The sequence below is a fragment of the Urocitellus parryii genome, chromosome 2, assembly GCF_045843805.1.
Source record: "Urocitellus parryii isolate mUroPar1 chromosome 2, mUroPar1.hap1, whole genome shotgun sequence".
Taxonomy (NCBI): domain Eukaryota; kingdom Metazoa; phylum Chordata; class Mammalia; order Rodentia; family Sciuridae; genus Urocitellus; species Urocitellus parryii.
Genome location: NC_135532.1, coordinates 40,694,136 through 40,704,861, shown reverse-complemented (window position 1 = coordinate 40,704,861; position 10,726 = coordinate 40,694,136). Strand labels below are relative to the sequence as shown.

Here is a 10,726-nt window from a genome sequence, read left to right as displayed (position 1 = left end):
GTCTCTGGAGTGGCTGGGATTAAAGGTGTGCGCCATCGCGCCCGGCAGGGAAGCAATTTTTCCACTTATGGGGTTCCTGGATTTAATGAGAATTTATGTAGACGACCTCCTAGACTAGCGCCTGGTTCATTATAAACCCAAATGCTGGGGCATCTGTGGGCTCATCCCATATGAAATACTGCCTTTGGGGGAATTCTGGATCAAACAGCCAGAATAACTCTCTTCCCCATGATCTCACCGTATTTCAAATATCATCCATTGCCTCGCCTATGTTTTCTCAACCCCACTAAAGCCTCTGGTGCCCCTGTAACTCCCAGGCGGCAAAAGAAAGCCCAGAGAGGGCTCGGCGCCTAACTGTAAGTCACCCCGGAACAGGCGTCCAGCTCCAATTTCGGAGCGGGTTGCGGGGCTCCGCGTGGGGGTAGGCTCGGGCAGGACAGACGTCGTGGGGGAAGGAGGAGGAGAGAGCAGGCGGCGGAGGAGGGGAAAGCCGGCGAGAGGAGGGAGCAGGCGGAGGAGACACATGCGCGCTGCCGCCGCCGCCGCCGCAGTCCTTAGCTTCCCGGGGACAGGAAACCTTCAAGACCGAGCTGCCACTGCCGCCTCCCGGTCCGCGCCCCATTCTGCGCGCTTGGTCTCAGCCTCCTCCCGCACTCCCAGGGTCTTTCGGGGGAGTACAGCAGGGACTCAGCCCCAGCTGCCGTCTTCCCGCCGCGGAAAGCTGTGACCCCCCCCACAGGAGCGGCGGGGAGGGGTGGGGGGCCCGGGAGAAGATGGCGACACCGGGAAACGAACCCCAACCTTTCGTCCCTGCCGTCTCCGTTGCTACTCTGCATCCACATCATCATTCCCACCACCACCACCAGCACCACGGAGGAACCGGAGTCAGCGGCGGGACCGGTGGCGGCGGCGGCGGCAGCGGGGGTTTCAACCTGCCCTTGAACCGGGGTCTGGAGCGCGCGCTGGAGGAGGCGGCCAACTCCGGGGGCTTGAACCTTAGCGCCAGGAAATTGAAGGAATTTCCCAGGACCGCGGTCCCCGGGCATGACCTCTCGGACACCGTGCAGGCAGGTGAGAGAAGGCCGAGGGGCAGGCAGTGGGTGTGGGGGGCCGGCTGTCGTGTCTTCCCGACGCGGTGGCCAATATGAGATCTGATCGCGCTAGGGGTCCATTCTGCGCGGGTTCTCTGGAGCAGGCGCGTGGGCGCAGGTTCTGCAGAGGGTATGGTGGCCCGCCTCACCCCACTGTACGTTGCCAGGAGGGCTGGGTTGTGCTTGGCTGCTGAGCCCGAGTGCGCGGATCTCGGGCTCTCCACCCAATGTCTGTCGCGCCGGGGAAGTGGCCGTGGGACTGGGACTTGCGGGTGCGCACTGTGCTCGGAGTGGAAGTGGAAGGATTTGAGGACTGAGCCGGCTTCCTGGGCCGTGAGCATGGCCAGGAACCCCAGCGAGGGCAGACGCGTTTGCGCCTCCAACCCGGTCAGACCCTCTTTGCATCGAGGCGTCTCCCATCCTGGTGGGGAAAGCCAGACAAAGGTGGCACGCCCTCGTCCGACCCGAGGGCATCCACGCGCCGCGGCGAGACCCCCTCGGCGACATCCCTGAGCGTTCGGGCAACTCGGTGCCGCCTGCGAGGGGGTGCGGAGCCTTCCTCTTCCTGCGCCTGTGCGAGGAAGTAGCCACCGCGATCGCGGTGAATCCTAGTTGGCTGTCGTTTCGGAAGCAAGCCATTCCCTCCTTCCTTGCTTTTCGCCCTCCGCCCACACTTTAGGGTTCCCATCACCCGGACTACCTGGTTTTCAGTAACCTGACCTTTTGCGGGGGCTCTGGATGGGAAGCATGATATGGTAAAAGAAAAGTAATTAAGGCGAGCCGGTTCTCTGGTGTGAACCCGGCAAGTTGTAACTCGCGCCAATAAGCAGCCAGCTTTTTCAAGTTATGTCATGTGTTGACATATGTCTGAGCCGTCTGCCTTCTCTTTGGTTGTTGGAGTTGTAGGAGCGGGACCCATAAACAGGAAGCAGGGTGGTGGAATGGGATTGGGGCCTTGGGATCTGTACAGAACTGACTTGGTTTCTGACCATCCGGTTCCGCTCTCTGGGGGATGGTTTGTATCCTGGCAAGTGTCCAGCATTTTCAGGGCAGTGGGTGCCCCATTTTGGAGCTACTGCCTAGACCTTTTGGCTGAGTGTCAGGCCCCCTGGATCCTGTATGACTTGACCCTTAGGTCAAGATCTTCCAGTTTTCTCTTATAGAGGAAGAAGGGGGTGGGGCAATGGAGCAGGCAGTGGCTTTTGGATGCTAGGTTTCCAGTGCTCTTTTCCCCCTTTAATTCAATAAACATTTATCGGGATCCTTAACTAGTATTTAGATGGAGTTCTGAGTTCACTGGAGGCTAGAAATGCTCTCCAGGGTCATTAAACTTGGTTATTTGGATTTAGGGACAGTCTGGAATGGGCAAGACAGGGAATTTCCAGAGTTGAACTGTTAGCAGCTGGGGCCTGTCTTTTGATAGGACCTTTTAGTTTCATCTTCTCAAGTAGAAGTTGTCCAAGAATTGCCTGAATCATTAACTTCAAAAAAATCTATTAAGTTCTACCTCCCTTCTACCGTAGAGTGTACCATGAATTATAGAATTGTTGTGTAGGACTGTAGAAAACAGAGACCAGCAGGATCAATAATACTATGTGTTTGTCCAGTTCTGCAGGAAGGCTCAGGGTCCTTCCTCTTCTTCAGTAATGCTGATGCTCATTACCAAATTAGGTGAACCTGATGTGTCTGTTGTGTTGGCATTTCTTTGAGAAAACCAGTGCTTTAAATGGGAACCACATCTTTCACTTATGACCTTGCCATGTGAGGTTGGTGCTTAAAAATGTTCCTTCCTGTTCTCTGCTTGCTTGTGGCCAGCTTAGGCTGTGGGTTTTGCAGGTTTTTAATTATGAATCTTACTTGCACATATTTAGTGTTTAGAAAATTTGAACTAGTTAAAATTCAGAATTTTTATGTTAATTCCTCATCCAAAAATACAATGTTATTTGGGACAGAGGGGCAAAGAGATGTCACCTGAGTTTGTAGGCACTTAATAAAGAGAAAAAAGTAGTCAGTGATTTTCCATGACATTTGAATACCCAAAAGGTATTAAAGATTTGCTTCTGCAAAACATCTTTGACTCAGGTAAAAAGCTGGGTGTAAACCACATGTATTCTTCTCTTTATTCTAAATAAATATTTAGGTGAGCACTGTTCCTTATTTAGATGGGCAAAAAACAAAATAAAGTAAAGGGTTAAAGGGATTTTCAGTGTGCATGATGTTGACCTTTCCTACACATGAAGAGTTCTAGCGGAGTTGAAAGTTTGAATAGTAATATATGCAACAAAGATAGTTGTTTCTCCTTGGCTTATAGAATATCTCTTAAATCAAAATATCACATGAAGATTCTTAAAGACATTTTCATGAATTTTGCCAGAGAGAGAGAGTGACAGCAAGCTTTTTCTCCTGGTTAAGTTGTCTTGTGAAAAGCAACTCTTCGGGCAGCCACCTATGTAAAACTGCACTCTTGGGCAATGTAGCATATCTGAGCAGAGTTGAAAACCAAGGTGTAAACACAGAAACATAGAGGCCGGAACTGCTCAGTAGAAGTGTAAGCTCTGTCACTCAAGTGCATATACTTTATTCATAGGAAAAAAACTCTCACGCTCTCACTTTGGACTCATTCGTTTATTTCTGTTTCAAAGTAAGTTTTGTTGTGAGATGCTAGTCTTGTAGCAGATGAGAAGGGGAAAGATGCAGTGGTACAGATGGCACTGACCCAGATGGACAAAACCTAAGAGCCACAATTAGCACTTACTGTGTGCCCTTTTATGTGCTGAGAACTTTATCTACGTTATCACAGTCCTCACTTGGCATAGTCATATTTTCTTTTACAGGTGGGGAGACTGAGATGGAGAGAAGTCAGGTCACAGGCTCAAGACTATATCCCTACTTAGAGGCCAACTAGTGATTTGAATCCTGACAGCCTCATGACCCTGAGTTTGTTTTTGACAATCTCTGGTTAAGCAGAGGGAAGGATTGGAGAGGGTCAGAATGTGGGAGGTGTTCTGGAGATTCATTTAATCACCATCTCTTCTGTAAATAGTTATTGAGCTCTACAAGTGGATACAGGGGATTCAGTAGTGTCCAAAAGAGAAACCTTGTTCTTCTTCCTGTGAAGCTTTTACTCTAGTTGGAGGGAGGGATGAAGAGATAAATTAAGAAATTCATTTTGCAGGATGAGTAGGAAGAGTTAAGGCTAGAAGTAAAACTTGCTTCATAGACATATAGGCTGTTTATATTGACTTGCAGTAGCCTGTAACAGGGGCATGATGATGACTGCGATGGATAGAAACTAGAGTACAAAATTGGGCTTGATAAAAAGTATAAGATGTGCCCTGCATGGTGGTACACGCCTATAATCCCAGCAACTCGGGAGTCTGAGGCAGGAGGATCGAGAGTTCAAAACCAGCCTCAGCAAAAGTGAGGTGCGGGGCTGGGGATGTGGCTCAAGTGGTAGCGCACTCTCCTAGCATGTGTGATGCACTGAGTTCGATTCTCAGCCCCACGTAAAAATAAAGATGTTGTGTACACCTAAAACTAAAAAATATTTATTAAAAAAAAAGTGAGTAGTTTCTAAATAAAATACAAAATAGGGCTGGGGATGTGGCTCAGTGGTTGAGTGCCCATGAGTTCAATCCCTAGTACCAAAAAAGAAAAAGAAAAAGTACAAGATGCCTATCAGTAAAGCGTTTTTTTTTTTTTTTCCTATGCTGATTTATTAAGTAGTGTCATTTTGGATGGAGAAGTTCCAAAGGGTGTTTGTATGACTGAAGTAAAGTGGACTGAAAGAGGAATAAGAATAGAAATCTGAGACTGGTTGCCTGAAGTTCTAAAGCAGAGGAACAAACTTAAGCTTGGAGTGTGGAACATTCACTGAATGCTGGTCTTGTTAAGGATGAGGGGTATCATCAGTATTTTCCCCCCAGTACTGGAAACTGAATGCAGGGGTGCTCCTGCTGAGCCACATCCCAGCCCTGTTTATTTATTTGTTTGTCTGTTTTTGAGGCCTTGAACTTGCAATTTTCATGCCACAGCCTCTGGACTCGCTATATTACACGAATGTACCCTCACACTGGCTATTGTCAGTATTTGTGAGGTGACTGTGAGCAAGCAGGAAAGACTATAAGGGAAATGAAGAGTTTGTCCAAGGAGAAATATAAAAATGAGGCATAGAAATACTTGAGTGAATGTTTTCTTTTATGAGTATGTGGTGCCAGGGACCAAATCCAGAGCCTCATGCATGCTATGCAAGTGCGCTACCACTGAGCTCTCCCCCCAGCCCTGAATGTGTATTTTTTATGTTCAGGTATGGATTTCTGTAGATGCAAAGGATAAGATAGTAATATATGAGAAGCTAATAGTTCCAGGAAGCTGAAGGAGCTTCCAGGAAGGAGCTCAAGGTGATAAATCTCCAAATAGCATTTGTTAAGCATTGTGTACAGAATGCAGGGGAAAGGTTCTTTGTGTGAAGTTGATTAGAAAAGACTTCCATAGGAGAGTAGGTTTTGGATGGAAGGGATTTGGTTAGAAATTCCCATGGACATTCTGTTATTGGAAAAATGGTTCCAAGATGTGGAGTGAATGCCTGTCATTAAAATTCTAAGATTCTGAATAAGAGAGGTCATTTAAGCCTGCCCTCTGGTCATATCCTCTCAACCCACTGGCACTGTGTAATGGGGTAACAGTGCAGGGCTCCTATGACCCTTTGAGGAATCTGGAAATGGCTGAGGCCTGGGATTTGTCAGCCTGTGGGACTGACACCCTAGTGCCTGAGCTGGCTCTCTCAGATGACTGTCTGATTCAAAGACTTTTCCCTGAGATTTGTGGGTGACTTATCTGCTGAAGGCGGACGTCCTTCACCCTGCTCTCATCCTCTAGCCACCAGGTCCTTGGGTTTAGTACTTTTCTGTCATTGGAATTCACAAAGGACTTGATAAAGAAATCTATTTTAACAACATGCTCTGTTCCATAATTTTGGTCACAAAGATTTTTCACTATTAAACATATGAAACTTTTGAAATCACATGTATTTTCTGTGTTCTTTTAAAGGTACATTTCTTGAATTATTTTTGTTCTGTTGAGTTAAATGTATTAGTTATTGTAATTATCTAATTAAATATATTAGTTATTAGTAATCATCAATTTTTGTGGCAGTCACTAATTTAAAAAATGTACTTATTAATTACCTGTATTTTATTTATTTTTTATTACAATTATTTTAAATATCCATCCATTCATAAACAGTTAGTTATATCCTTTCCCCTTCTGATTATAATTTTTTCTTTTGTTGATTAATTTCTCTCTTGTTAAGATATAGAGGACTTATAATTTAAAAGCTTTTAGAGCCACTAAGATTCTGTGTGGAGAGAGGTTCTGAATCATGTCCAGATGTGCTTCCATGTGTTTGTGGAATGGCAAAAACAGTCTATGCCAATATAACAACATGCTCCTCTCATTGCCTGTGTTGCAGGCTACTTTATTGAAAAGGCAAGAGTTTACTTATCATTGTGCTTCTAGAATAGTACCATACATATGATTATAAGCCAGGAAACTTCTGGGGATTTTTTTTTGTGGGTGTGTCAGTATATAAAAGAACAGCCTAAGGTTTTGCCCTTCATTGTTGAAATGATTCTGTTGGATAGCTTTGTCAGTCAACAAACATCTCATTTGATTTTTGGTAGAGGCATAAATTTGGCCCAAATTTGGTGCACCCATCCATTTAACGGTTTTTATTTCAGTTACTGACAATTTTTCTTGAGTTGCTGAAGCAAATTGAAATTTTCTGTGCTGTGGCTTAGTAAGTGTTTGGTATCAACATTTAAGGGTAGATGCCTTTGGAAACTCATTTCCATGTTGGTCAATTCAAAAATCTGTTTCCTTTGCTCTTGCTGTCCTGGTGGGTGCATAGTCTTTTTCTGTCCTGTCATTCAACTTCTTCATTGCTTATTTGAACAGAATGTGTTCCTTCTTAGTGTGTACTTTCCTGTCCCCCACCTTTGTTTTTTATAAATGTAAAGTATTTTTTTAAAAAAAATAATATGGAGCTGGGGTTGTGGCTCAGTGGTAGAGCGCTTGCCTAGCAAGTGTGAGGCACTGGGTTCCATCCTCAGCACCACATAAAAATGAATAAATAAAGTTATAGTGTACATCTACAACTAAAAAAAAATTTAAAAAAAAATTAAGCCAGGCACTGTTTACTTTCTCTTTGTATCTCCCCTTAGTCATCCCCGTCCCTACCCCTGTGCTGGCCCTGTGCTGCGTTGTCTGTGCTTTTCAGAGACTTGAGTAAATTAAATGCAGAAATGCTGTCAACTCTACTTAAGGTGGCTGTGGGTTCATTAAGCCATGACACTTCAACTTTGGTCAAAGCCTCATGAAAACCTGTTTGTGAGGCTACTTTCCAGATTTTGTTCAGCTTTTTTTGGGGATTGAACTTCAGCCTCAGAGAGATATCAGGCAAAGCTGGCTTGGGATTAGTCCACCAGTTTGTGAACTCTTCCAGTAATTGTTTCAATTGCCAGGATTAAGGAGATTTAGTCAATAATTGAAAATAAAAATTGTTCAATGGCAAGGTGCACCAAATTTTGGCTTAATGTACACCCACTGAAAAGTAAGATGTCAAGTGACTGACTATTCAATAAAAGGAATTTAAGAATGAGAGTCAAACTTAGGCTGTTCTTTTATAAACTGGCACAAACCAAAAATTCCCAGAGGTCTCCTGGCCTTTAATTGTATGGTATTATTCTAGAAGTATGATTAGTATGCTCTTGCTTTTCAATAAATTAGCCTGTAACATAAGCAATGGGAAGAGCATGTTATGTTGGTGGAGATTGTTTTTGCCTTGATTATTTTGCAGTGATTATCTACTTATAAAATTATAATCTGTCATAAAAGTTTTCTGGATGTAAGATACCAGACCCAACTATAGCTGATGCTTTTATTTATGCATAACTCATAGGAAGCCTGGCTTCTGTTGTTATTGTCCTTTTGCTGCAAGATTTTTTATATCAGAATTTTGCTATGATAGTTTTTTTTTGTTTTGTGTGTGTCTGTGTGTGTGTGTGTGAGTGATATGAATTGTTTCACAAAACAAAAACCAACCAACCAACCAACCAAAACCAACAAAACAAACCAGCAAGAAAGGAAAGAGGGGGGAAAAAGTCAGAATTCCAAATATGATTTAATTTGGGAAAAGTAGGCCTATCAAGATAGAGTCAAGCATCAGTACGGCTGCATTTTTGTTTGTTTTGTACTGGTGATTGAACCCAGGAGTACTTCATCACTGAGCTTACATCTCCAGCTTTATTTATTTATTTTAAAATTCTGACATAGGATCTTGTGAAGTTGTTGAGGCTGGCCTTGAACTTGTGATCTTCCTGCCTCCACTTCCCAAATTGCTGGGATTATGGTCATGAGCCGCTATGCCCAGCATGCATGTGTTATTTTTCATCTGAATTAAGAGTTCAGTGATATTGCTTCCATGTACTGTAGTAAGAAATACTACATTTGGGAACCATCTGTTCCCATAAAGTAATTCAAAAATAAAGTGATTTTGTTTACATGAACAGAAAGTCGACCAACTGTGAGAATTTGGCTTCTTTTGCTTATTCCAGCCATGCAAGAGAAGGAAGAGACCTTTTTAGTTAGATTTTTGTGTGTGTTCATAGTTTTCCCCAACTATATCCTCCTTCACTGGCCATAAAGGAGGATATACTTGGGAGGGAAAAACAAAATCAGAGAGTAACAATGTTTGATTTTCATAATAGTACTTTTTTTTTCTTAATAAGAGATTATTGTTCCTATGTTCATACCATTTTGATGCCAAGGCAGCTTAACTTGCCCTACTTGAAATTTTTATAGAATATTTTTAAGTCATGGAGGGTATGTAATCTGATTGTGGGGTCTTCCTGATGTTTGTTTTTCTTCCTCCTGCTGTTTCCTTCTGTCCATCTGCTGAGGAGGGTGTGAGAGGAAACAGGGCCGGAGCTCTCCCCAGCTTAGTGATTCCTAGATTTCCTCCTCACTGTTCTTGACAAAGGTGCAGAGAAAAGCTCTCATCTTTTCTTTTTTCTAATCCTCTGGCTTCCCTCCTGGCCTTGCTTTTGACAGCTGACCCTTGTAGTGCTTGTACACAGTTTTGCCACACCATGTGTTCCTCTAATATTCTTCCCTATTTTCGATGTTTATGCCATGTCGGGTGAGGAACAGCATCAGTATGTCCCACCTGGTCCAGTTAGCTTAGCTCTGATTTAACTCACTTTGTCTCCGTAGGCAGCAGTGGTCATTCAAAGATAGTACCACCAACAGACTTTCTGACTTGCCCTCCTCTAGACTGCCTTAATTTTGCGTTTCTAGATCATTCACCTCCTGCCCTCACTCCTCACTGCCCTGTGAGATTCTGCTTATCTCCTTCTCACTTCCGCCTCTCCAGGCCTGCTCCAACAGCCTCCCTGCCAGCCTCTCCTTGCACATTCAGCATTGAATCATGCCTAGCCTTAAGGCATCTTTGTATTATTTTCTTTGTGGCCCCTTCTTCTTTTGGTTCAGTACTCTTTCCTTATTCATGGTTTTATGTCTTCATGGTTTCAGTTATCAGCAGTCATTGGTAGTCCCAGAATATTAAATGGAAAAATTCCAGAAATAAGCCATTCATAAGTTTCAAATTGTGTGCTGTTCTCAGTAGTGTGATGAACTCTAGTGCTGTTCTGCTCCATCCCACTGGGACTGAATTGTCTGGTTGTGCAGAGTATTCATGATCTCTATGCTACCTACCCATTAGTCACTTAGTGGCCATCTTGGTTATCAAATGGCCTCATGCAGTATGCCAGCGCTTGGTTCAAGTAACCCCTATGTGGTAGCTCAGTGCATCATCGCAATGCTTGTCGTTCATTTCACTTCATCTCATCATATAGACATTGTATCATCTCACTTCATCACAAGAAGAGTGACTACTGTACCCAGATATTTTTAGAGAGACTAGAGAGACAACCACATTCAAATAACTTTTATTATAGTCTGCTGTCATAATTTCCCTATTTTATGTTAGTTATCATTAATTTCTTTTTTTTTAGTTTAGACGGACCCAATACCTTTTTATTTGTTTGTTTGTTTATTTATTTATTTATTTTTATGTGGTGCTGAGGATCGAACCCAGTGCCTCTTATATGCAAGGCAAGCGCTCTAGCACAGAGCTACAACCCCAGCCCTATTGTTACTTTCTTATTGTGCTTAATCCATAAATCAAACTTTTTCATAGGTATGTATGCAAAGGAAAAAAGCAGAGTATATATAGGGTTCAGTTCCATCCATGTTTTCAGGCATCCACAGGGGTGTTGGGACACAAGCCCCTCAGAAAAGGAAACAAACAGTGTATTTTCCCCAGGTGTCGGCTTTTTCCTCCCTCACTGGCCTGTGAGATCTGACTTCTCTTCCTGATTTGTGTGTCTTCCATGTCCATCACAGGAAGCACTAGATGGGCCTCAGTGCTTCTGTCTCCTCCTTCTGCCCTTCGTCTCTGCACTTTTCATCCATGATCTCGGATGGAGAGATCCCCTCTCCCGTCTTTGTGCACTTTTAGCTGTGCCCTCGTTCCCCTGGTGCTGACCTTGTTTCTCAGCTGGTGTCTTCTTACTTCT

At 43.9% G+C, this 10,726-nt stretch overlaps 1 protein-coding gene across 1 annotated transcript in view; it reads left to right on the top strand.

The window, feature by feature from the left end:
* The first annotated feature begins 568 nt into the window (after positions 1-568).
* The window catches only part of Lrch1 (leucine rich repeats and calponin homology domain containing 1), a 188,347-nt gene continuing 178,189 nt past the window's right edge, over positions 569-10,726 (top strand). The window contains exon 1 of the mRNA XM_026393702.2: positions 569-1,071. Coding sequence (XP_026249487.2) covers positions 774-1,071 — 298 coding nt within the window. The 5' untranslated portion in view covers positions 569-773. The remainder of the gene's footprint in view (positions 1,072-10,726) is intronic.